Source organism: Jaculus jaculus, chromosome 1 (assembly GCF_020740685.1).
Source record: "Jaculus jaculus isolate mJacJac1 chromosome 1, mJacJac1.mat.Y.cur, whole genome shotgun sequence".
Classification (NCBI taxonomy): Eukaryota; Metazoa; Chordata; class Mammalia; order Rodentia; family Dipodidae; genus Jaculus; species Jaculus jaculus.
Window position 1 is genome coordinate 117,892,727 of NC_059102.1, and position 27,925 is coordinate 117,920,651.

A 27,925-nucleotide genomic window follows, 5' to 3' on the forward strand; every position below is an offset into this window, starting at 1 on the left:
GAATTCACTATGGAGTCTCAGGGTGACCTCGGACTCACGGCAATCCTCCTACCTCGGCCTCCCGAGTGCTGGGATTAAAGGCGTGCGCCATCACGCCCGGCTTGTAGTTGAATTTTTGAACTTGGAAGTCTGTTTCATTTTTTTGTCTTATCTTTAGTGCAGTCTAAAAATTATTGAGTGTTTTCTCTAATTGTAATTTATTATCTCTTAATTCTGGCATTAAGGATTTTTGTAAACCTTCACAGGCACTTGATAACCTTTGTAAATGTCCCGTAGATGCTTGAAAACCATGAAAGTATGTTTTATACTTCTAGGATATCAAATTTGAAATGTATCTCTTAACTCAATTTTGTTAATGATATTAATTATATCCTTAGTTGTCTTTCTTCATTTAGTCTGTTAAATGCTCATGTCTATTTCTTGCATCTGTTGCCATATTTTCCTGTGTCTATTTGGTGCTGTTAGGTAGGCATAAATATTCATAAGAAATCTTCACTGTAGACTGTGCATTTTTATATTATGAAGTGTTTGTTTTTATCATCCTAAAAGCTTTTGTGTCTTAAATTTAACCATGATTAATGTTATTCTGGGTCCCTACTGTTTTTGCTTGATACCTTATTGACATATATGGTCACTATCAAATTGTGTCAGTAGACATTCCATGTATGTCTAACAAGCAAAATGTTGAAGTTTGCTTGTTTTTTTTTTTATTTTTTATTTTTGAGTTGGGGTCTTGCTCTAGCCCAGGCTTACCCGGAATTCATTACGCAGTCGCAGGCTGGCCTTTACCTCAGTGATCTTCCTACTTCTGCTTACCAAGTACTGGGATCAAAGGTGTGTGTCACCAAGCCTGGCAAAGTTTGCTTTTTAATGTACTGTGGGATATTTTTCAGAGGTGTTATCCAACTCACATTTAAGGTGGTTCTCATGAATTTTATGCCTTTTACATTTTATGCAGCTTTCTTTGTGTATTGTTTTTTATGTATGTGTGTATATTTGTTAACTGTGTGTGTATGTATGTAACTATGGGCTTACTAGTGCCACAGTGTGCATGTGGATGGAGGTCAGAGGACAACCTGGAGGTGTTGGTCCTCATTCACCTTTCACCTTGCTTTGAGATAGCTCTCTCTCTCTTGTTTGCTGCTGTGAAAGACAGTGAGTTTTGGGATTCTCCTAAACCTACCTCCCATTGCCTCAGGCAAAGTGGGATTACAGATGTCTATACTAGCGTCTGGTTTTATGTAGGTTCTGGAGATTGGAACTCCATTATCAGGCTTGCATAGCAAGCACTTTTAACCACTGAGCCATCTCAGCAGCCTATCTTTTACTGTATGATCTACATTTAAAAAAATATTTTATTTACAAGGAAAGAAAGGAAGGAAGTGGGCATACCAAGGTCTCTTGCCAATGCATAAGTTCCCATATTCATTCATTACTTTGTGCATCTTGTTTTATGTGGGCACTGAGGAATTGAACTCTGGGCATGGGGCTTTGCAAGCAAGCACCTTTAACTGCTGAGCCATTTTTCCAGCCCTGATCCACATTAAAAAAAAAAAATTAGGGCTGGAAAGATGGTGCAGTGGTTAAGGCACTTGACTGTGAAGCCTAAGTACCCAGGTGAATCCCACATAAACTAGATGCATCTGCCTAGTAGCAGAGGCCAGTAAGTTAAAAAGGAGACATAAAGGGAAGAGAAAGGAAGGGAGGAAGGTACTTAATTGGTTGACAATGTATATATGTAAGTACAATGATTGCGATGGGGAGGTAATATGATGGAGAATGGAATTTCAAAGGGGAAAGTGGGGGGGGGGGGGAAGGAATTACCATGGGATATTTTTTTATAATCATGGAAAATGCCAATAAAAATTAAAAAGAAAAACTAGATGCATCTGGAGTTTATTTGCAGTGTGTGCCCATTGTTTCTCAAAAAAGTAAAAATTAAAATTAAAGTTAAAAAAAACCATAAATTATCCTCTGGGATGGAGAGATGCCTTAGCGGTAAGGCATTTGACTGCAAAGCCAAAGGATCCTGGTTCGATTCTTCAGGACCCACATAAGCCAGATGCACAATAGGGCGTATGCATCTGGAATTTGTTTGCAGTGGCTGGAGGCCCTGGCGTGCCCATTCTCTCCCTCTCTCTCTCTCTCTCTCTCTCTCTCTTAAATAAATAATATTAAAAAAATTCTTCCTATAGTAATAAACAGCTATATTGTCTGTTTTTATTATTTAATTAAAATGTAACTTTAATTAATATGCTTCCACCTCTATTTGTGGCTTTGTTAACTTTGGTATCAACTACTTATTTATGTCTTGCTATGAAGGCTGAGAACACTCACTGATAGTTGCCCTCTAATGCTTCTCAGTCCTCTTAGTTATTTTTAAAAAATGTTTGAGGATATTTCCACTTATGTACACCTTTATGGTTATTATGGAATAACTTATTGTTATTATAATCATTACATTTAAAGGATTATAATTTTGTTTAGCAAGCATGATGAATTATTTAATTATAGTTTTAAGTGGAAGTGGAGTTTTTACACACAGCCTCTGCTTACCTATAAACTCTCTGTTGAGGTCTTGATTTTGAACTTTCTCTTTTTGGATATATCTCTGAGTGGCTTTTTCTTTTTCTTTTTTTTTTTGGTTTTTCGAGGTAGGGTCTCACTCTGGTCCAGGCTGACCTGGAATTAACTCTGTCATCTCAGGGTGGCCTTGAACTCATGGCAATCCTCCTACCTCTGCCTCCCGAGTGCTGGGATTAAAGGCGTGTGCCACCACGCCCGGCTTTCTGAGTGGCTTTTTCAAGAACAGTTACTTGTGATTTGCATTCTTATGCCAGTTGGAAAGTGCTTTTTTTTGGTTAATTACCTGTATACAAGGTTGGGAGTTTAGCTTGGAACTGAATTCTTGGGTCTTACTATCTTTTACAAGCCCATATCATACTGCCTCACTGTTGATAACCATTGAGTGTTTTAGTGAAAATGTCAGAAGTTACCTGATTTTTTCCACAAATGCCTTAATGTTTTAGGATTCAGTATATAATCCTTTTAGCTTGTTTGTTTGCTTCCATTTATTTATTTATTTTTGAGGCAGGGTCTCACTCTACAATCTTTTTTTTTTTTTCCCCCCCGAGGTAGGGTCTGCTCTAGCTTAGGCTAACCTGAAAGTCACTACGTAGTCTCGGGGTGGCCTCGAACTCACAGCAGTCCTACCTCTGCCTCCCAAGTGCTGGATTAAAGGCATGCGCCACCACACCCCGTGACCTCAAACTCAGGAAGAATCTTACCTTAGCATCCTGGGGCGTATGCCAGCAAGCCCTGCCAGTGTGTATGATCCTAATTATCATCAGGTTGTCTCAACTTTGACAGTTTTGTGTTGCTTCCTGGAACATCTGCTGCTTGATGTATGCATTTTCTATCATGATTAGAGCATGTTTTGTTTTACTTTGTTTTGTTGTCTTCTGGAATACTTTTCTCTGAGTATTCAGTCTCTCTTTGAACCTTGCCTGTAACTCTCCCTGTCTGCTCTCAGCTCCTTGTTCTTTCTGCATTTGCTATTTTTTTTTTTCCGGGTTTTCAAGGTAGGGTTTCAACTCTAGCCCAGACTGACCTGGAATTCACTATGGAGTGTCAGGGTGGCCTTGAACTCACGGCGATCCACCTACCTTTGCTGGGACTAAAGGTGGAGTAAAGGCTAACTTTCATATATTTATGAGTTCTGCAGTGATAATATTTTTGTCATTGGTGTCTTTCATTAATTACCATCTATCTTTCTTTTGTCTAATCCTGAGGTCCCATCTCTTTGTCTTTGATCTCTTCTGTCATAGACTGCCCATTAATTGCTGTATAGAACTGTCTTTTGTGTCCTCCTCTTTCAGGAGAGTGTTCATTGGTCTTTTCCGTGTCATTTGTACCTGTCACCTCTCTATGCATTTCTTTTCTAACTTGGTATTGATCAAGATATAGCTATTGGAATTTATTTTTGGCCTCCAAGTACAGTGGACAGCATCTCGGGAAATCTTCAGCCCATCTCAATGCTCCCCTAAGAGCCTGAGTTTGAGTCTTGTTGATTGCTTCTGATTCCTTCAGCAGCCCACTGGGTACGGATTATGTTACTGAGAGAGCTGGGCTAATGAATTGTATCTCAGAACTCTATGATCCTTAAGGGTTAAGAACTCTGTGATCCTGAGGGTTAAGAACTCTATGCTCCCAAGGGTTAAGCTCCTTTCCTACAAGCATGTTGATTTGCTGTAGCCCTTCCATTGTATTTTCCCTCAGCCAAGCTTTTGCTTTCATTTGTAGACAGTGCCTCTGCCCCCAAGTTCTTGGTTGCTTAAAGCTCCCATCTATCTATCTATCTATCTATCTGTCTGTCTGTCTGTCTGTCGGCCTGCCTGCCTGCCTGCCTGCCTGCCTACCTACCTACCTACCTACCTACCTACCTGTCTCCCCTCCTTCCTTTCCTTCCTTCTGCATTGTCTTAATTCCAGGCCAGGCTGATCTGGGCAAGCTGGCCTCAAACTCATGGAGATTCTTCCGACACAGCCTCAGATTATAAACATGAGCCTGTACATACTGCTTTTTAAAAAGAATTTATTTGTTGGGCTGGAGAGATGGCTTAGCGGTTAAGCGCTTGCCTGTGAAGCCTAAGGACCCCGGTTCGAGGCTCAGTTCCCCAGGTCCCACGTTAGCCAGATGCACAAGGGGGCGCACGCGTCTGGAGGTCGTTTGCAGAGGCTGGAAGCCCTGGCGCGCCCATTCTCTCCCTCTTCCTCTATCTGTCTTTCTCTCTGTGTCTGTCACTCTCAAATAAATAAATAAATAATTTTTAAAAAAAAGTGAAAGCTTTCTTTAAAAAAAAAAAAGAATTTATTTGTTTATTTGAGAGGCGGGGAGAGAAAGAATGGACACATCAGGACCTCCAGCCACTGCAAACAAACTCCAGATGCTTGTGCTACCTTGTGCATCTGTCTTATGTAGGTCCTGGGGAATCAAACCTGGGTTCTTTGACTTTGCAGGCAAGTGCCTTAACCGCTAAGCCATCTCTCCAGCCTCCATCTGGCTTTTTAGATCCTGTTTGTCAGGATTTCTAAACATCTTTGTGTTGCCTGCTGTTCCTTACTGATAAATGAGCTTTGCATTTCAGCCTTAACACAACAGTCATGTGACCATTTCAAGTGCAGGGGTGTTTCCTAGGCTTCCTTTCAAGGAAGAGTCTTGTGTTCTGAACCTTTGGGATAAAATACTGATTCTTTTTTCCATTTCCATGGCCTGCTGTAAAAATGTCAAGGATACGTTGTCATGAGCCACTCTGAAGTTTTCTCTAAGGGAGGACAGTAGTCATTCTCTAAGGGAGGACAGTAGTCATTTATGAGTGACTTTTAGTGGCCTCTGATGGTGGGGGTCTGCAGCTTGATTTAAAAAAATACATAAGTATTCTATTAATTCAATCAAACAGCATTTGTCTGGAGAGATGTAAAAATATATTTATGCAGATAGGATACTGACTAAAGCAATGGTTCCAAGTTTAGCATGTTGTGAATCAGGAGCATAGGTAACTCAAAATGAGTTGCATCACTGGAGTGCATGCTCTGGCAACCTTCCTTCTGCATATTCTCTGGCTCCTTCCAAGACCTTGTGCTGTTGAGGGCAGAGTGGAGTGGTAGGTGGGGTATCCGGTGAAAGTCTGGTGGCTTTCCCTGGAAGGCATGCTGACAGCTCCATTCCCATTACTATAGACTTAGCTGTTACTATATTGTTTTGCTAAGTTGCCCTGACTGGGAGTGCCGGTGGGGAAGTTCAGGGCACTCTGCGGGTCCCCGCAGTAACATCTGTGTCTGCATGGCTTGCTTCTGTTATGCCCCAGGAAATAGCTGTTCAACAACTGCTGGTTATGGTGGGGTCTCGGTGCAACAGAGTTGGGGGATGCTTCCGGGTCTAGCTAATGGCCTCAGGGACTCTCACTTTTGCTGGGAAAAGAGTTTGACCTTAGAACTGTGGACTAAGACTGACTCTGAAAATGTGTTAAAGTAAAATTTGAGGCCTCACCTCCAGAGTTTCTGATTCAAGCCTAGAATGAAACCTGAGAACTGACCTTCCACGCATGAGGCAAGTCCAGGGACCGGCCTTTGAGAAGCACTTAAAGGAAGGAAGTTATCTCCACGGTGTTCTCCATGGAGGACTTGAGAAGCGTCTTCTGACCCGTGGTAGGGCATGCACCCTTTGTAAGAGACCCATTTGGAAAGTATTTTATAAGTTAAAGATAATTCTCACTTGCCCCCAGGTATTCAGGCTTTTTTTTTTTTTTTTTTTTTTTTTTTTTAAGGCAGGGTCTTGCTCTAGCCCAGGCTGACCTGGAATTCACTATGTGGTGTCACGGTGGCCTTGAACTCACAGAAATCGATCCTCCCTCCCACCTCTGCCTCCTCAGTGCTGAGATTAAAGGCATGTGTCACCACACCCAGCTTTCAGTTTTTGTTTTAATGTAATAGAAGTCACTCCTCCCTAAGAATTAAGATAAAAGGTGTGGTGGCACCAGTCTTTAATCTCAGTACTTGGGAAGCAGCAGTAGGAGTTCAAGACCACCCTGAAGCTACAGAGTGAACTCAGGTTAGCCTGGACTAGAGTGAATCCCTACCTTAAAAAACCAAAGCTAAATAAAATAAACTGGCTCTTAGGGTGAGGGTGAAGCACACTTGAAATCCCAATACTTGGGAAGCTGAGGCAGGAGGATTACCATGGACTACACAGTGAGTACCAGATCATCTGGGCTACATATGCAATTAATTGTCCACTCTCCTTCCTCCATCCCCCAAAGAATAATCATGAAGTAATATATTAGTTAACATAGAAGAACATTACAAGTTGTGGTTGGTTTGAGTGGAATATTTGAATTGAATTTGAATTGAAAGTGTTCTGTGTTGTTGGTCTGAGCCACTCAGGAGATGGGCCACAGGGGGGCTGGCTTCTTTGCCTTGTGTTGTTAGGACTGACTGCTGCTTTCTGCCTTACATGGAACTGACCCCGGTATTTCCAGATACCCTTGAGGCTCATTCGCTCAGGCTCTTCAGTGACTTTGTTGGCAGTACACATTTTCCACAAGAAACGAGACGATGTTTCTCATGGGGTAGATTTGGCAGGCATAAAGCTCCTACATAACCTTGTTCCGAGGTTGGATTCTGAAGAAAGATAATCCAGTGTTAGAGCTCTGCTTGTTCTGTGCATGCTTTTGTCAGCCATGTTCAGTCTTCCAAGTGTGTTTCCAAAGTACCACCAACAACAACCCTAGCTCAAAGCAAAACAAAACAAAATATCAAAAATAAACAAACAAAATCCCCATATATATACATACATACATATATTAATCTTGAGGATGGAAGAATGGGCACACCAGGGTATCCAGCAAACTAGACACATTGTACTTCTGGCTTACATGGGTACTGGGGAATCTAACTTGGGTCCTTAGGCTTTGCAGGCAAGCGCCTTAACCACTAAGATATCTCTTCCACCTTATACCCCCCCCCCCTCATTTTTTTCTTTGAGCTAGGGTCTTGCTCTAGCTCATGCTGACCTGGAATTCACTATGTAGCTTCAGGGTGGCCTCAAACTCTCATCAATCCTCCTACCTCTGCCTTCTGAGTGCTGGGACCACCACACCTGGCCACCTTTTTGTAAAAATTCTTCTGAGTATGGATTCAGGACAGAGGAGACAGTGGGTTGATTCTGGAATTGGTTTCCCCAGTGAAGAAGACATCTTGTTTGTTATCGAGAATATATGGAAATACACATAAGATGGACATAAAGTGAGAACAGTTGTTGATAAACTGAATATGACAGAAAGTCTGCACTAAGTTCTTTTCTCATTATAAAATTAAATATTTTTATCTTCTTCCTCTTCTTCCTTCCTTTCTCTTTTTGTTCTGCACCTCTCCTCCCCTTGTCATTTCTTCTCTCCCTCTTTCCTTCCCTCCCTCTCTTCTTTCTTTTCTCCCTCCCTCCCCTTCCCTTTCCTTTCCCCATTCCCCCCACTTTCCCCTCTCCCTTTATGTTCTAGAAGGCTTGGGGCTGTTACCTTTCTTGAAAGTTCATTTCATCATCTGAAAGACAAAGGTATTAGACCAGGTTGCACTCTCTAGTCTTTAAGATCTCCTCTCTAGTAAATATGATGAGCCTATGGATGATTAACTTTTAGAGCAGACTGGTCTCTGATTTCAGAAAAGGCTTACATAATGTATTGTTTCAGTGTTTTTCAAAGATGCTAGGGGAGAAATCTGCTCCTACCTAAATATGTTACACTTACCTCCATTGAAAATACATAGTTTTTGGGCTGGAGAGATGGCTTAGCGGTTATGCGCTTGCCTGTAAAGCCTAAGGACCCTGGTTTGAGGCTCAATTCCCCAGGACCCACATCAGCCATATGCACAAGGAGGTGCGTGCATCTGGAGTTCATTTGCAGTGGCTGGAGGCCCTGGCATGCCCATTCTCTCTCTCTCTGCCTGTTGCTCTCAAACAAATAAAAATAAACAAAAGAGACATAGTTTCAGGCCAGAGAGATAGCTTAGTAGTTAAGGCACTTGCCTGCAAAACCTAAGGACCTGGGTTAGATTTCCCAGTACCTACGTAAGCCAGATGAACAAAGTGGCACACACATCTGGAGTTTGTTTGCAGTGGCTGGAGGCCCTGGTGTGCCCATTTTCTCTCTGTCCCACAAATAAATAAAAATAAAATTTAAAAAGTTAAAAAAATATGTAGTTTGGATATATAGAGGGAACACTGATTCTCAGGCTTCCAGAGAATAAAAACAGTTTTGTGGAGGGAAGGTGTTTCCAAGGTAGCCACAGGTAATGACTACACGTATCATTCAGTTCACGGTAGCTTAACGGTGTGATCTATAAGAAGACAGCCAGCGATACCTTCCCTGCAGATGAGAATGGTGTTCACGTAAACATTTAGGGCAAGTAGGCTCTTCGAATGCTTGAACTCCTACCAGTCAGCTAGTCACTAATGAGGTTCTGTTAGCTGGGGAGTGGGGTGGGGTGTGTTAGCACACTGCATTTTGTTTTGTGTTTCCAGTCATGGATGCTCCCTGGAATTTCTTTAGTTTGAGCTGGTACTACTGATTAACGTTCTCTTGGAAAGTAGTTGGTACATATATAGTTATTCATTCCTACCACAGATCTCATCAGGGCCAGACCTGTGCTGGGTCCTGGGGGACAGAAGAACAAAAAAGAACCCGTTACTTAAAGACTGACTTTTGGGTAGCCTGGGGCCCTATCACTTTGAAAGAAAATAATTCTACATATAGAAAAGAAGAAAATGTGTATTGTGGTTTTCACAGAAATTTTAGTTAGAGGCCATGTTAGTTTGAAATGGGAGTGCTTTTCTCTTTTTTTATTAGTTTATTAGTACACAGTGTGTATGTATACAGTCATGTTGGTACCATCATTAGCCTCCTCCCTGTCCTTTCCCCTTCGTAGGGACCCTCTTTGGGAAATATGGGTCATGCATTTTGGGGTTAGCCATCAGTTATGGGGAAGAGGCAATGTCTCAGTGCATAATGACCCAACATGTGGCTCCGACGTTCTTTCTGCCCCCTCTTCTGCAAATTTCCCTGAGCCAAGTTGGGTTCATTTTAGGCCTGCTTCAGTGATGAGGACTTGGGAGCCTCTGTGTCTCTGGATATCTGGTCTGGTAGTTGAGTGTTCTCTTTATCTATCTCCTTTACCCTTGTCCTGATATCAGGTTCACCAAGAAAGTAACACTCTTGCTTATTTCCCCAATTACTGTATGATTTCAGCTGGGGGCCTGGTGAGGTGCGATGGGCCGATTCTCTCTTCAGGTTCTGCGTCCATCTTTCCTTCCCTGGGAGGTGCGGTATGGTTAGGTGGAAACCATCTTGACTGCTTTTCTTTTGGTTTTTCAAGGTAGGATCCCAATCTAGTCCAGGCTGACCTGGGATTCACTATATAGTCTCAGCTTGGCCTCAAACTCATGGCGATCCTCCTACCTCTGCCTCCTGAGTGCTGGGATTAAAGGCGTGTGCCACCACACCTGGTTTAGGAGTACTTTTGGTGGGAAGTGAAAGATTTATACATTCTGAAGAGAAACTACACTATGGACTTGACCATTTTTAATAATTGATCCCTTACAAAGTTTATACAGATAATAGCGCAAGCAACCTAACACTAAAGATGTTTTCATCTAAGCATTTTCTTGGGAGACATTGGTAAAATAACCCAAGTCAAGAAAACATCATGAAAAAGTCTTGTTAGCATATGGTCTGTGGGTTGCTGAGGTCACAAATCTTGGAAGAGGTCAGTGTGGTAGTGCACTCCTTTAATCCCAGCACTTGGGAGGCAGAGATATGAGTTTGAGGCCAGCCTGGAAGTACAGAGTGAGTTCTAGGCAGCCTGCACTAGAGTGAGACCCTACCTTGGGGAAAAACAAATCTTGGAAGAGAATTTGTTGCTCACAGAGACTCACTACCCATGTCCCTAGGAAGGATTTGAAAAGGCAGGTGGGTTATATGCCAAGACTGAAAATGCCTTGTAAACTGATTTCCCCCTCCTTTTTAAGAGACTAACCTTAGACATCCCGTGTAGCTGAAGCTGACCTTGAACTCCTGATCCTCCTGTCTCTACCTCCAGTGTGCTAGTATTATAAGTGTGTACCACCACACCTGGTTTTATGTGGTGCCAAGGGTGGAGCTTCATGAATGCTGGGTGTTCGTGGATTTCCAACCTCAGTACTGACATCATGGATCAGGTCATTTGTGAAGGCGCTGTCCTGTGTGTTGTGGAATGGTTAGCAGTATCACTGCCCTGTGCTCACCAGCTAGAAGTAGTAACCTCTTGGTCTTATTTTTTAAATATTAATTAATTTATTTAGGAGAGAGAGAGAGAGAGAGAGAAAGGAAGAGAAAGCAGATAGATAATGGGCACACCAGGGGCTTTAGCCACTGCAATCAAACTTCAGACGTATGCGCCACCTTGAGCATCAGGGGAGTCAAACCCCAGTCTTTAGGCTTCACAGGCAAGCTCCTTAACTGCTAAGCTAGCTCTTCAGCCCTTAGATATTTATGTATGTATGTATGTAGCTACACATGTGATGGTCAGCAGAGCTAAAGTCACTTCATTTATTTCGGTTTATTTTTATTTTTTGTTTTTCAAGGCAGGGTCTCGCTCTAGCCCAGGTTGACCTGGAATTCACTCGCTAGTTTCAGACTGACAGCAATCTTAGCTACCTTAGCCTCCCAAGTGCTGGGACTAAAGTCGTGCACCACCACGCTCGGCATCCCACCCTCTTTTGATATAGGGTTTCCTGTCCCTGAAAATGTCATGGGCTTTGCAAGCAAATGCTTTCAACAGCTGAGTTATCTCGCCAGCCCACCCTTGGGCTTTCTGTTTTCTTTTTTAGGTAGGGGTTCGCTCTAGGCCAGGCTGACCTGGAATTTACTCTGGAATCTCAGGGTGGCATTGAACTCACAATGATCCTTCTACCTCTGCTTCCTGAGTGCACCCTTGGGCTTTGATAATTAAAACTGTCTGTAGATATTGCCAAATATCCTCAGATTGAGGGTGATGGGACAACATTGCCTGTGATTGGAATCATTGCTTATTTATTTATTTTCAAGGTAGGGTTTCAGTCTAGCTCAAGCTCACAGGAACTCATAGCAATTCTCCTATCTTTGCTTCCCTAGTGATGGGATTAAAGGCGTGAGCCACCGTGTCCAATGGAATCTTTGCTTTATGACAGGTTTAGAAGTATGTAACTCTTGCAGACACCCTGAGATTATATAGTGAATCCCAGGTCAGCCTGGGCTAGAGTGAGACCCTGCCTGGGAAAACAAACACAAACGAGCAAACGGGAACCATCTACCTCTCACGACCCATCTCTGAATGGTGCGTTGCAACTTTTCATTCCAATGCTATGGTTCACTTATTTATTCACTCCTTCATCCAGTTCAGCTCATTTGCTGAGCACGCGGTGAGTGTGCTGAGTAACCTGTAACAAGGGCCGAAGATGCCGGAGTGAATGAGGCAGTCGTGCACTTGCTCTCGGATGTGTATGCCCGTGGGGGCCAGAGAAACAGGCTCATGTCAGCATTGAAGGAGGCATGGAGGCATGTGTGGTTGCTGTGGGTAGAGACTCAGTTTTATGGAGAGGTGATGGTTAGCCCTAGGTAGAATTGTTTGGGAAAGACCCTGGGAAGAAATAGAGGGCTGGGCCCAGATTTGAATGATGAGGAGGCAAGCACAGGAAGACTGGCATTCGTGGGTCTCTGAATAATAAGTACAAGAATGAATTCAATCAGGGAAAAGTCTTTTAAAATGTGAGAAGGAAGTCTTGTTAAACAGGTGCCTTGTACATAAAGGTATGTACCGTGGTCTGATCTCTTCATTTAGCAAAATGATGAAAGTAAGGGCCTCAAAAGATTTGCTCAAGGTAGGTAAAGATGGCAGGCAGAGACATCACACAACTGTCACCTTTTTGGTTTTAGTACCCTGAGAACAAGTTCTTTAATTGGCTGGATTGGAATTTCTACATTCCTCCCTGCCCCGAATAGCCCAATAGTGAATAATTTGAAATGCTTCAAGTCATTGGACAGAGGTGGGATTTATCATGAGAGGTTTATGAAATGTGAGGCTTGGCCTAGTTTTGTAATGTTTTCACATGATGATAAAGCCCATATAGTTATGTTGGCAACTAGATATCTAAGCTTACTGCTTTGTTCTGGGCAGAGGCAGGGGTGGTGGTGGTGGTAGTGGGAGTGGTACGACAGTTTGTAAGAATGAACTCAGTTTAAGTGGGTTAGAGATTAAAAAAGAAAAGAAATTTCATAGCTGTCATTAAAGGAAAAAAAACAATTTAATTCTTAGGTTTCTGCCAGCTCCATGCTGAAGCAAGTTTGGGGAAACCACCAATAGAACTGAATGGACCAATTAGTTTGATAAGGAAGAAAGGCAACCTTCTGAAGGCCTACTACAGGAAGGCTCCAAGAATAGGGGAAAAACAAATCCTAATCTCTTCGTGTAGAGGGACGTAGCTGTTTGTGGTCCATGTAAACCCAGCCGTCGTTTGCCTTTCTAGGACACCTGCTGCTTGAGAATTGCCTCCTAACATCTTCCATGAGGAGGAACTATGATTTGTCACGCTTCGTGTTGTCTGATGTAAGAAATACAACAGAAAGAGCCATTCACAGTCTAGCATTCAGGGAGGTGGAGGCAAAAGGATCAGGAATTCAAGGTCAGACTCAACTATATATAGTTTGAGGCAAACGTGGGCTACATGGGACCCTGTTTCAAGAAAATAAAAAGAGCTGGAATCCCAGCACTTGGGAGACAGGTAGGAGGATCGCTGTGAGGTCAGGGCCACCCTGAGACTATGTAGTGAATTCCAGTTCAGCATGGACCAGAGTGAGACACTACCTAGGGGCTGAGCCTCAAATGCTAGAGCGCTTTCCTAGCTTGTGTTCAACCCATTGCATGTACGAGCGTATGCGCGCGCGCGCACACACACACACACACACACACACACACACACACACAGTTTTTCTAGCTATACAGCTGCATTCAACCCATTAACTTGGCTCTCTCCTCCATTTCTTCCTCTTCACACTCTTTCCAGGATATATGTCTTTGAGGTAAACTTCAGTTTTGCTTTATTTCACTTAACATCAGTTCTTTTGTTCCATCCATGTTGCAGCACATGGACTGTCTGAATTTTTTGAGCAAATACCGAGAGACTTAAGTGTTTTAAGAGATTGGATTGGGATTGTGGGCTTTCCCCAAATAAAAGAAGTCCTTCTAATGAAACCTTCTTACACCTGTCTCAAGTCAACAGGCATCCACCATCAATTCTTTGAACAGAGAGCTAAGCACAGTATTAAAGTGGTTTCTGGAGTCACTCACTGAAACCATGGAATCGTGACAAATGTCAGCATCTGTGAGGCAGGAATAGTTATGGTCAAGAAGGCCTAGCCAAGGCCTGAGGTGGATGAGGCTGACACGCCCACAGGGAAGGAGGCCTTCCAGAAGTAGAAGATGACTTTCTCTGCAGCTTTTGCTTACTCTGCGTCTTAATCAGCTCTGTAATGAAGACCCAGCAGCATATCTGCAAGTTCCCTTTAATTTTACAATTTTTATAATGAGAGTTCTTGTAGTGTGCAAAGTGTCTGTAGAAACCCAGCCAGCATTCTGAAGAGTCTGTCAGAGAACACCGTGATTTTCTGTCTCTGCCATTTGGGTGAGATTTGGCTCTGGAGGAGAGAACTCAATCGCTTGCTTGAAATGCTAGGGCAAGAATGGCTTCAAAGTTTCCAAGGAACACCTCATGAATCCATGGCATTTCAGAGAATTCCTTCTGTTCTTTTACTTCTAATTTATTTATTAGACATCAAGAATGCTTTCCCATTATTTGCAGGAACATGATGAGCCAGGCTCTCTCTCTCTCTTTTTCTTTTTTCCTGGTTGTATTTTGAGAATTTATTGTGGGAGAGACATCTTCATTTTGTTTCTGAGACACATCTCCAGAAAATTGTCCTGACATTTCTCAGAATTAGAGTTATCTGGTGAACTACAGGTTCCCTTGAACAGGCAATGAAGTCTAAAGCTCCTGAGATAACCACCCAGCTTCCTCCCTTTCTTTTATTGTCTCTTCTCTCCTTTTATCTCCTTGTTCAAATCACATGCTTCCTTTTCTAAGGACAGGAGGGTTGGCAGACTGCCTGTTGGCCAGTTGGCCTCAATTAGCCTTATATCATTGCAGAGGAGTGCATGAATTCTCCAGAAGGTCTGTAGAGTATCTCTTTCTGAATTAGACACTCCACTACCTGCTTTTATAACAGGTCACTCAGCCAAACTCACTTCTTGCTTACATAGCTGACATTTTTCAGTCACTTAGATTACATCCCTAGATGCTCATCTCATTTTAATGATGATCCCAAAGGTCTCTGCTATGAAATATTACTCCAACGTGTTCTATAATACTTGATAACTTTGTGCAGGAGAGCAGTCTTAAAAGAAGACATAGTCTGAACTAGCATCCTTGTTCACAAGATGACTGCTAGGTTATATAACCCTGAAGATTGTCTGCCTGCTAGATTTTATTCTTGTGAACAAAGTTCCACCGATGGGCCAGGCTGGCCATACTCAAAACAGAGATCACAAGTATTGGCAGGACATGGTCTCATGGTATGTTCCTGCTACTATCTAAATTAAGTCTCACATTGGGGGTTACATATGTGACTGCAAATTAATCCTTTCTCCTCTGAAATTTAGTTTTGAAGAACAGCTGTGTCTCCCTTCTGAATTCCTTAATTATTTATCCTCCCGGATATGTTAAGCCTTTCATTAATTTATGTGGTGGATTGCCAAGAGCACACAGAACTCCTTAGATAATGTAGCGAACTATAAGCATTTGATAGGACATTTGAAGACACCACATGGCAAGCCATGATCTATAGTAGAACCAGCTGCCATGGAATCTGGGAAGGTAGCTTGTTGGAAGGTTGTGTTGTTTTCTAAACTCTTAACATAAGAACAGCACTTATCTCTGTTGTTCTTACTTGGGAGAGGACTGCCCTGGGTCTTGCTAAGTTTGGAGTGTTATAGGTCTATATTAGAGTTAAAAGAACAAAAATAATTTCTTCATTTATATATTATATTATGTCACACATACATATACTATTTCTTTTTTTTTTTTTAATTTTTTATTTATTTATTTGAGAGTGACAGACACAGAGAGAAAGACAGATAGAGGGAGAGAGAGAGAATGGGCGCGCCAGGGCTTCCAGCCTCTGCAAGCGAACTCCAGACGCGTGCGCCCCCTTGTGCATCTGGCTAACGTGGGACCTGGGGAACCGAGCCTCGAACCGGGGTCCTTAGGCTTCACAGGCAAGCGCTTAACCGCTAAACCATCTCTCCAGCCCCTACATATACTATTTCTGAAAGAGATTCCTCATCAGATTCTCAATTTGGTACTGTTTGGAAAGATGCTTTGAGTCATTTTTAAATTAGTAGAACTTTCACTTTGGCCATGACAAGAGTAAATGATAAATAGTGATATAAAATATTCCTTGTTGCTAAGAATAATAACCTAGAAGTCATGAGTTTATTAATTAGTATTGACTCCTCATTTCTTATCCTTGGGTCCTGGGTTTACAGTTGGAAAGATTAACCTATACCCCACAAATTGTTGACCTCATTGTATTGATAGCCTCTATTCTGAAAATACAGGTTTCTAGGATAGGGTTTGGTTGCTGGATTTTCTGTATTTCTAGCTGAATGTTTCTAAAATTTATTCATTTTCTTACCTCTCCTCTCCTTAAACAATCTGTTTCCATTCACAAGAAAGGGAAGGAAAATAAAGGGCAAATTGCAGGTGCCAATTCAAGCCCTTCATTAGGATTGTGATTGAGGAGAACTGGGGAGTTCTGTGTCTTATAAATGAAAGCAGGTTTCTGGTGTGGACAGAGGAAAAGCACCTTCTGGTATATCTGGATCTATTTCTCAAAGGCTTTGGAGGTTATAATTAGTTGCTACTCAATCACATGGCCATGGGGCTTCACGGCTTTATTTCTGGTCTGCAGTCCTTTGGTCAGAGAACTGGTTAGATCCAGACAAGGCCTGTGTGTTTTCATATGGTCACTTCCTGGAGACAGTTGGACTTTGACTTAAGGACCACCCTAGTTTCTTGGCCATCAAGCTTGAAGAGCAGTGCTTGCCAAGCTGACCTGGACAAGGTTGAAAGTGGCAGGCTTGTGTGAATGCTGTGAAGCTTCCAGGACGCCTCCCCTCTCCAGTGACATCTGAGCAGTGAGTTAGACGATGCACAGAGAGGTGGTGGCAAGACCTGAGACAGAACGGGCTCCCCGGAGTTCCAGTGCAGAAAGTGAGTGGGCAGAGGCATTTGCAGTGAGAAGAGTTGTTGAGGCTGACTGTCGCCATCTGGTCCTTTCCCACTCCAGGGTGTGTCTGCCTGCTCTTTAACTGGTCTCTGGACACGTTCTAAATATTTCTTCAAGGGATATATGGATGCCTGGGCTTGGGGTTTTTCTCAACTAAACCCTACATTTTGAACTTGTAAACTCTTAAGTGTCAAGAAACCACTTAAAGTCAATTGAAGAACAACAAATAATTAGGGTGGTTTGGAGGTTTTCTGTTAAAAGAAGCCACATTGGTATCATCAAGGATGGTGTTCATAGTGGAGGTCTCTGAAGGTAACATTTGACTTTGAGAGGCCAGCAGATACTTGGGGGGGGGTCGGGGGCTGGAGGGCGGGGTTGGATGCTGCCCTGGAGGTGGGAGGTGGGGGGTGCTTATTTGGCTTTTGTATATTGATCCCATGACCTTTAAAAACACCATCTCTCTTCAGTTAGTTCAGGACCTTCTGTGCTCCCTTTGGCAGCACATACACTAAAACAGGAACTTTTCTCCTTTAGAGTGTGTTGATTTGGTAAGTGAGGAAAAAAAAATCTTGCTAATCTGATAATCATAGTATTATTAAAGAAGTACATATGAGATCAAGGCTTTTAACTTGAAATCATGGTTGTATAGCAGATGAGTGGCTTGGTTGGCCTCTAGCGGTTGGGTTGCGCTTTTGGGTTGATGGAACATCTAAGTATGCGGGGCTTAATTTTGTGTCTTTTCTTCCTGTTGTTGGTTTCTTAGAGGATTGCCATCTGCTGCAGAAACATACTCTCAGGTTCGATGAGTAAATGGGTCATTCCCAAGGCCTGCTTTCTTTGTGCCTATTCTTTCCAGACCCTTCTCCTCCTACTCTTGCTTATTTGCCCCCATATGCACCCACAGTCTCACAGATAGATCACGTCTCTGTTCCTTTGATTGTTTGGGCCATGCCATCACTTTCTCTTTTCTTCTTCTGTCAGCATCTTCAAGGAGAGGTGTGTACACAAAGGCAAAGTGGCTTTCAAAGTAGGATCCATCTTCATTTCAGCAGTGGTGGATTGGAGGATACCTGCTGCTGGTTGTACCAGCTGCCTGGAGATTAACCTCTTCTAAGGCTCTGCGCTGTTTGTGAGGTCAAGACTGCAACAACATTAAAGCTAGAACCCATTAGAAAATCACTTTCATCATCTCTTCTTTTTCCAAATCAGTGTCTCCTCCTTTTTTTTTTTTTTCTGATCTCATAACCCTTTAATCTCCTTTGTAGCAGAACAAGGAGACTGTTAGTTTGTGTTTGTATCCAGTGCATCCTTGATAGCATGTTCAGAAGACATCAAGACATTAGCTGCACTGAGAGGTGAATTTCATCTCCAGGTGGATTGCCTTAATGGTGAAGGTGTTCCGCTTTCCTTGTTCAGCACCGTAATTCTTGTTGATGTGGTGCAAACCAGCCTCAAACTTTTCCAGAAGAGACAGCAGCAGAAAGCCTTTTGTTGCTTTATTTCTAAAGGCTTGAAGTTTTGAAGGGAAGGGATTTTGTTTTCCTCTGGGCTACACAATGGAGCTTTCAGAGAACCTCTTTTAAAAGGAATAGCTACTGCCTTTGTGTTGAAGGGTGTGTCTTTTGGCAGGGTCTGCTGATGCAGACAGACTGGCTGGTGATTAACAAAGGTCATTAGACTTTGGAATCTGGCAGGCAGCATCAGTTGGTATGTCTTCTGTGTGGAAGGACGACTCCCAAGAAACCAAGGCATTCTGGAAGTGTCTTCCCCCCACCACACCCAGTGTACCCCTGAGTCCTTTCATAGATCAGGCTCTGGCCCAGGGTCGTGTTCTAACCAGTGCTCTGCTGGGACTGACGAACCAGTGTATCAATCATGGAATAAAAGAACCTTTGGAGATCTTGGTGAATGACATTTGAGGAGGAGAAAGGTGCAGCTTTTCGGAAAGAAGTGAGAACAGTCAATTCTTTGTTGGGAAGTGAAGAGCTTAGGAGAAGCCCAGCCTGCCCTGGTAGCGTTCACTTGTGATTGTCAGCCTAGCAGAATCCAAGAGAAGCCATGTTGTGCACGGAGGAGAAGCTCTGAGCTAAAATGGCTGCTCCTGAAGCTCAGAGGACTAGGGCAGCTTAGTGAGTCTTAGAGCCTCGGTGACGCAGGAGCTCCTATCTCCTGAAAGTGTGATAAACGCATTCAGCAGAGCTGGGGCTTGTTTGGCTGAGATGAAAGGACTAAGCTTGGGGGATGGGGAGTGCGCACTGGATGATCTGCCTTTTTTTTTTTTTTCTGTGAAGTGTTCTAAATGCAGGAGTCGTCTGCACCATGGAAAAATTTGTTTTCAGGTCTAATGGACTGTGCGAAAGGAGAAGTGGGGTGGGGCCTCAGTGACTGCTGTAATTTGATCCAGAGCTGATAGCAACCTTCTTCCACACAATTTGGGTTGGTGCTCAGACATAAAAGCTTGTGTATCTGGAATATTGAGGACTTAGTTAGCTGAAAAGACTCTGGTACCCAGAGTCAATGTTTATTGAAAAAGGATAAATTTGCTGGGTGACAGAAGAGGAGGTCAGATATCTGCGTCTCAGTTAGCAAGCTCTATCCAGAGCTGGACTTGCCAGAAGTTATTTGAGCAGGCTACCAGGAGGAACATTCCTTCATAGAAAATCCTCATGCCATGGCTCCTCGTGCTACCTTGACAGATTATTATTGGACTTTGTTCCTCCTGCAGAAATCATTTATCTTTTATAAGAAAGGTACAGAAAATTGTATCATAAAATAACTTGGCTACAGCTTTTAATTCTTAGATATCTGGTTCTAGATTACAATGGCTTAGTAGAGTTTGTGGTAAGCTTGATGAAGTAACTCACTCATTAAGATAATAGCTGGGTATTTCCATGCAGGATATGTATACTTAGACAGGAAGGACTATACCTTTCTAATATGTTTTTAGCTTCTTCATTGTGGGACGCTTCCATTGAATTAACATGAAACTTCCTACATATTTTGGCCACATAGTGGTTTGTAGAATGAAGATAGATGGTGATACTTTGGTTTATTCCATACCAGGTCCACAGGTTTTTTTTTTTTTTTTTTTTTTTTTGTATCTGTATCCATCCACTTTATGTTTGTGAAGGAGAGAGAAGTGGGCAAAAGAAAATTGTGACTTACAAGCTCCTCTTCAAAGCTACTAACTTGTTTTGTCTTAATGTAAATCAAAGTGCCAAGATACAACTTCAAACTAGAAGTTTAGATTGTCATCTGAAGTTGGTTGTTTGAAAACCTCATGAGAAATATTTTATGACCTAATTAGATTTAAGAAGCTGTTAGGTTTTAATTGGTAGGCAGTAAAAGAGCAAATAACCATTTAGTTCATATAAAAAGGGCTGTTTGGGAGAAGGAGGAAAGAGGTATACCCCAATATCAGTCACAGTAGTAAAAGTAATAACTTGACTGCCGCTCCCAGGATTTGATCCTGTTCTGTTATTTAGTGCTAAAACATTAATGGAGTAACATTGAAATAATGAAAATTGAGATTTGCTTTTTTCTGTGTGGATCTCACCTTCTATAAAGGCTCTATTTCAAAAAGAAAACCAAGTCTAAGACAGAAATAAAATCACTATTAAGTTACCAGGGATTTTGATTGTAATGGAGCAACTAAAAAAAAAAAAAAAAAAAACTCCTAAAACTAAAGTATTGGGTTTCCTTGACAAATGACATTCAAAGATATATCAAGCCAGGAAAATGTTTATCTGCATTTTCTTTTTTGAAGTTCCGAAATCAAGGACATTGTCTCTATTAGGTCTGATTGCCCTTTATTGGCCAGTATTCCTAGTTGGCAAAGCTACTCAGGAGCAATGTCCTGATATTGGAGACTTTTCCATTAGCGGGTATACAGCCACCTCAGTATGTGATGATGAGTGCATTCCTTATGATTTGTTCTGACTTCCGCCTCAGGTTCCTGATGTGAGAGGGTAGCCCCAGATCATGGAGGTGCTTCAGTGCGATGGCTGTGACTTCCGAGCCCCATCTTACGAAGATCTCAAGGCGCACATCCAGGATGTCCATACAGCGTTCCTACAGCCGACTGATGTTGCTGAGGACATTGATGATGAGCCACGATCCGGGTCCATGAATGCCAGCAACCAGACAGAGATGGAGTTTTCTTCTATAAAGGATGAGTTTGCCATTGCAGAGGATTTATCAGGTAAATATTTGATATAATTTAATTGCTCTCTTTTGTTTGTTTGTTATTGTTTTTAAGACTGTAGCCATAGTTCTTGATGTGGGTGCCTGTAGCGGGCTTCTTGCTCTTAATCATTTTTGTTATCTAGGCATCATTTTTCTCTTGAGTGTACTGGGTTCCTGTCCTCTCAGCTTTCCTATGTATCCTATTTTTCAAGCAGTATCTTGGAAAGTTCTAGGATAAACACTGCAGTTTAGGAAACGTGTCTTTTTATAGCTATAAGGCTCGTTAATGGAGATATTGTATGTAAGCCTGTCCGTGGCATCTCTGAGAAGGAGCGCTGTGTGCATGTTCACTGAAGCCCTGAGAACAGTCTTCAGGAGCACACCTTCAGTGTTAAGGCCTTTTGAATGTGTTTATTAATGAGGAATAACTGAAATGGTATCGATTTACATGATTGAATTTTATATTTTCTTTTTTAAGTTTTTTGAGGTTAAGGTTTCACTCTAGCCCAGGCTGACCTGGAATTCACTATGTAGTTAGTCTCAGGGTGGCCTCAAACTCACAGGGATCCTCCTATCTCTGCCTCTCAAGTGCTGGGAATAAAGGCATTCATCACTATGCCCAGCCTGACTTTTTAATTTTCTTTTTGTTTTCCTACCTTTTCTTTCTTTTTTGGCTTTTCAAGGTAGGATCTCACTCTGGTCCAGGCTAATCTGGAATTAATTATGTAGTCTCAGCATGGCCTCAAACTCATGGCTATCCTCCTACCTCTGCTTGCCAAGTGCTGGGATTAAATACAATACAATCTTTTAAAATTTCTTTATGGCCAGGTGTGGTGTGGTGGCTCACACCTTTAATCCCAGCACTTGGGAGGCAGAGGTAGGAGGATTGCCGTGAACTCAAGGTCATCCTGAGACTATACTTTAACTGATAACCCATCTCTCCAGCCCCACATCTGACATTTCTGTGTAGGTTCTGGGGATTGCGCTTAGATTCTCATGCTTATGAGAAAAGCATTTTAAATCTGACTGAAATATCTCCTCAGCCTCCCATCTTACTTGTCTTATACATTCTCTTTAGGTCAAAGTGCAACTGCATTGGGGACCGGAAGTTACTATGGCCACAGTCCAGGATATTACGGTCAGCATATTGCCCCTAATCCCAAACCAACCAACAAGTTTTTTCAATGCAAGTTCTGTGTACGCTACTTCAGGTCAAAAAACCTCCTCATAGAACATACTAGGAAGGTCCACGGAGCTCAAGCTGAAGGGAGTTCACCAGGACCTCCTGTTCCAGGATCCTTAAATTATAACATCATGATGCACGAAGGATTTGGGAAGGTCTTCTCTTGCCAGTTTTGCACATACAAGTCACCCAGGAGGGCAAGAATACTGAAGCACCAGAAGATGTACCACAAAAACAACTTGAAGGAATCCACAGCTCCGCCCCCTCCCCCCACGCCTCTTCCAGATCCTACGGTCCCACCTGTGTCCCTGCAGGACCCCTGCAAGGAACTGCCAGCAGAGGTTGTGGAACGCAGCATCTTAGAATCCATGGTCAAGCCTCTGACCAAGTCGAGAGGCAACTTTTGCTGTGAGTGGTGCAGCTACCAGACGCCCCGCCGAGAACGCTGGTGTGATCACATGATGAAGAAACACCGGAGTATGGTCAAGATCCTTTCCAGTCTCAGGCAGCAGCAAGAAGGGACTAATGTACCTGAAGTGCAGAACAAGAATCCCCCTAGCCCCACACCTAACTCCACCTACCTGTCCATGAATGCTGCAAGCCGGGAGTTACCCAGCACTAATGTCTCCAACTTCAGGGGCTCCATGGGCAACTCCATCATGAGACCCAATTCTTCAGCTTCCAAGTTTTCATCCGTGTCTTACCCTCAGATGAAGCCGAAGTCACCTCATAATTCTGGCCTCGTTAACTTGACAGAGAGATCCCACTATGGAATGACGGACATGACCAGTTCTGCTGACCTGGACACTAACAGCATGCTAAATGACTCTAGTTCTGATGAAGAGTTAAATGAAATAGATAGTGAGAATGGCTTAAATGCTCTCGATCACCAGACACCAGGCCTGTCTGCAGAGCAGCTGATGGGCTCCGATGGCAACAAATTATTGGAGACCAAGGGGATTCCGTTTAGAAGGTTCATGAATAGGTTCCAGTGCCCCTTTTGTCCTTTCCTCACCATGCACCGGCGTAGCATCTCCCGTCACATAGAAAACATCCACTTATCTGGAAAGACAGCTGTCTACAAATGTGACGAGTGTCCATTTACTTGTAAGAGCTCATTAAAACTTGGGGCTCACAAACAGTGTCACACGGGTACATCAGATTGGGATGCTGTGAATTCCCAGAGTGAGAGCCTTTCTTCCTCCCTAAATGAAGGTGTGCTGTCTTATGACAGCTCGAGCATCAATGGTAGGAAGTCGGGAGTCATGTTGGATCCCTTGCAGCAGCAGCAGCCACCGCAGCCTCCGCCGCTACCGCCGCCGCTGCCCCCGCCACCGTCACAGCCACTGCAGCAGCCGCCGCTACCGTCGCCACACCAGGTGCCACCCCAGCCCCAGCCACCACCAACGCAGCAGCCTCAGCCACCCACACCAATGCCGCCCTTACACCCTTATAAGTGCACCATGTGTAATTACTCCACCACCACTCTGAAAGGGCTACGAGTTCATCAGCAGCACAAGCATTCATTCTGCGACAACTTGCCAAAATTCGAGGGGCAGCCATCAAGCCTACCACTGGAAAACGAGACCGACAGCCTCCCCTCTTCCAGCAACACTGTGAAGAAAAGTCAGACCTCAATTCTTGGGTTGTCCTCCAAGAACAATTTTGTAGCTAAGGCCTCTAGAAAGCTTGTTAATGACTTTCCTCTCGATTTATCACCTGTGAAGAAGAGAACTAGGATCGATGAGATTGCAAGCAACCTGCAGAGTAAAATCAACCAGACCAAACAGCAGGAGGACGCGGTGATCAACGTGGAGGACGACGAGGAGGAAGAGGAGGACAACGAAGTGGAGATAGAAGTTGAGCTGGACAGGGAAGAAGAGCCAGCAGAACCCCTCTTGGAGGTTCCCACTTCCTTTTCAGCTCAACAGATCTGGGCCAGAGACACCGGCGAGCCTCAGAAAGAACCCAGCTTCAGGAGCATCGCCCACGATTACAACGCCACCAACGGGGCTGAGATTGAGCTCACCCTTTCTGAAGACGAAGAGGATTATTACGGCTCCTCGGCGAACGTGAAAGACCATCAGGTTGCCAACACCGCTCTGCTCAACCCTCAGACCCCTCTCTATGGGACTGAGCATAGTACTGAGAATACAGACTTTGGTGACTCAGGAAGGCTTTACTATTGTAAACACTGTGACTTTAACAACAAGTCTGCCCGGAGCGTGAGCACTCACTACCAGCGAATGCACCCATACATTAAGTTTAGCTTTAGGTATATCTTGGACCCCAATGATCACAGTGCAGTGTACAGGTGCCTGGAATGCTACATTGACTACACCAACTTCGAAGATCTCCAGCAGCACTACGGTGAACACCACCCAGAAGCCATGAATGTACTCAACTTTGACCATTCGGACCTGATCTACCGGTGTCGGTTTTGTTCCTACACGAGCCCGAATGTTAGAAGCCTGATGCCACATTACCAAAGAATGCATCCCACGGTGAAGATCAACAACGCAATGATATTTTCTAGTTACGTCGTGGAGCAGCAAGAAGGGCTAAACACCGAATCCCAGACCCTGCGGGAGATTCTGAATTCGGCTCCTAAGAACATGGCCACATCCACTCCCGTGGCTCGTGGTGGTGGGATGTCAGCTATGTATAATAAAAACACCCCTGCAAAGACCTTTACTCCAGAATGTGAAAACCAGAAGGACCCTGCAGTCAACACCGTTGTTGTTTATGACTGTGACGTTTGCTCCTTTGCAAGCCCCAACATGCATTCTGTCCTGGTTCATTATCAGAAGAAACACCCTGAAGAAAAGGCCTCCTACTTTAGGATCCAGAAAACCATGCGCATGGTGTCTGTGGACAGGGGCGCTGCCCTTTCCCAATTATCATTTGAGGTGGGTGCTCCAATGTCTCCCAAAATGTCCAACATGGGTTCCCCACCCCCCCCACAGCCCCCGCCACCAGACCTCAGTCTGGAGCTCTATTACTGCAAACACTGCTCCTACAGCAACCGGTCAGTTGTGGGAGTGCTTGTTCACTACCAGAAAAGACACCCAGAAATAAAGGTCACTGCCAAATATATCAGGCAGGCTCCTCCCACAGCTGCATTGATGAGAGGGGTTGAAGGGCTGCAAGGCTCCCCTCTGCCTTCTGCCCCCATGCAACAGCTGAACCGGAGCAGCTCTGAGAGAGATGGCCCTCCTGTGGAGAATGAGATGTTCTTTTGCCAGCACTGCGATTACGGGAACCGGACGGTCAAAGGTGTACTCATACATTATCAGAAGAAGCACCGAGACTTCAAGGCCAACGCAGATGTGATCCGGCAGCACACAGCTACCATCCGGAGCCTCTGCGACCGAAACCAGAACAGTTGCATGCTTCTGCCTGCTTCTGGTGTGGAACGGGACAAAACGAAACTCCGAGCACTCAAGTGCAGGCAGTGCTCGTATACCTCCCCCTATTTCTATGCACTGAGGAAACACATTAAGAAAGACCACCCTTCCCTGAAGGCCACAGTCACGTCCATTATGAGGTGGGCCTTCTTAGATGGCTTGATAGAAGCTGGCTACCACTGCGAGTGGTGCATCTATTCCCATACGGAGCCCAATGGTTTGCTCCTACATTACCAAAGGAGGCATCCGGAACATTATGTTGATTACACTTACATGGCCACTAAACTCTGGGCTGGGCCAGACCCATCCTCTCCCTCTCTCACCATGCCAGCTGAAGCCAAAACATATAGATGCAGGGACTGTGTTTTTGAAGCTGTCTCCATATGGGACATCACCAATCATTACCAAGCATTCCACCCTTGGGCCATGAATGGTGATGAGTCTGTGTTGTTGGATATCATCAAGGAGAAAGATGGTGTGGAGAAGCCCATCCTGGCACCTGAAGAGTTGGTAGGCCCTATGAATTGTGAAAACACTATGCCCGTCCCCCTCCCAGAGCAGGAAGCCGAGTGTCCAGAGGACACAAGACTTTCCCCTGAGAAAACCATGCACCTAGCTTCAGCGAACCCCGCCATATCCTCCACCCCGTACCAGTGTACTGTGTGCCAGTCCGAGTACAACAACTTGCATGGCCTCCTCACGCACTACGGGAAGAAGCACCCTGGCATGAAAGTGAAGGCAGCTGACTTTGCCCAGGACATTGACATCAACCCGGGCGCTGTCTATAAATGCAGGCACTGCCCCTATATCAACACCCGCATTCACGGCGTCCTGACCCACTACCAGAAGCGGCACCCCGCCATTAAGGTGACTGCTGAGGACTTTGTGCACGACGTGGAGCAGTCTACTGACATATCCCAGAATGATGTGGAGGAGACGAGCAGGATTTTCAAGCAAGGGTACGGTGCCTACCGGTGCAAACTGTGTCCGTACACGCACGGCACTTTGGAGAAACTCAAGATCCACTATGAGAAGTACCACAATCAGCCAGAATTTGATGTCTTCTCCCCATCGCCCCCGAAGCTGCCAGTTTCCCTAGAGCCCGAGATGACCACTGAGGTGAGCCCCTCCCAGGTCTCTGTGACTGAGGAGGAGGTAGGAGATGAGCCCATGTCCACTTCTCACTTCTCTACCTCGCATCTGGTCTCCCACACGGTGTTCCGGTGCCAGCTCTGCAAGTACTTCTGCTCCACGAGGAAGGGCATTGCCAGGCACTACCGCATCAAGCACAACAACGTCCGGGCCCAGCCGGAGGGCAAGAACAACCTCTTCAAGTGCGCCCTCTGTGCCTACACCAACCCCATCCGCAAAGGCCTGGCAGCCCACTACCAGAAGCGCCACGACATTGATGCATATTACACTCACTGCCTCGCGGCCTCCAGGACCATCAGCGACAAGCCCAACAAGGTGATCATCCCATCCCCACCCAAAGATGACTCTCCTCAGCTGAGTGAGGAACTTCGGCGGGCCGTGGAGAAGAAAAAGTGCTCCTTGTGTTCCTTCCAGTCGTTCAGCAAGAAAGGCATCGTGTCGCATTACATGAAGCGCCACCCTGGGGTGTTTCCAAAGAAGCAGCACGCCAGCAAGTTGGGGGGCTACTTCACTGCCGTGTACGCAGATGAGCATGAGAAGCCGCCATTGATGGAAGAGGAGGAGAGAGGCAGCTTCGAGAAAGCCGAGGTAGAGGGCGAATCTCAGGAAATCGAGTGGCTCCCGTTTCGCTGCATCAAATGCTTCAAGCTGTCCTTTAGCACGGCGGAGCTGCTGTGTATGCATTACACGGACCACCACAGCCGGGACCTCAAGAGGGACTTCGTCATTCTGGGCAGTGGCCCCCGCTTCCAGAACTCCACCTACCAGTGTAAGCACTGTGATAGCAAATTGCAAAGCACAGCCGAGCTGACCTCACACTTGAACATTCACAATGAGGAATTCCAGAAGCGTGCCAAACGTCAGGAGAGGAGGAAACAGCTTTTGAGCAAGCAGAAATATGCAGATGGTGCTTTTGCAGATTTCAAACAAGAGAGGGTAAGGATATGTTTTGATTTCCCTTCCCCCAGGAGGCCTCTCATCACTGGTGCCCACATGCACTTCTTCGTTGCCAGCCAAACTGCTGCAGGCTTCCTAGTGACTTAGCTTGCCAGAGAGCTCAATAAGTCAATTAAACATTTCGAGCTTGATTAT

At 44.3% G+C, this 27,925-nt stretch overlaps 1 protein-coding gene across 5 annotated transcripts in view; it reads left to right on the plus strand.

The window, feature by feature from the left end:
• Positions 1–27,925, plus strand: part of Znf462 (zinc finger protein 462) — a 195,882-nt gene that overhangs the window by 55,118 nt on the left and 112,839 nt on the right. For 3 of the 5 annotated variants that reach the window (XM_045136361.1, XM_045136359.1, XM_004656983.3), the window contains exons 2-3: positions 20,858–21,107; positions 22,170–27,769. In XM_045136361.1, coding sequence (XP_044992296.1) covers positions 20,888–21,107; positions 22,170–27,769 — 5,820 coding nt within the window. In that variant the 5' untranslated portion in view covers positions 20,858–20,887. Of the gene's footprint in view, positions 1–19,520; positions 19,657–20,857; positions 21,108–22,169; positions 27,770–27,925 lie in introns of those variants that run through there. The other 2 variants (XM_045136365.1, XM_045136374.1) reach the window with 2 other exon arrangements.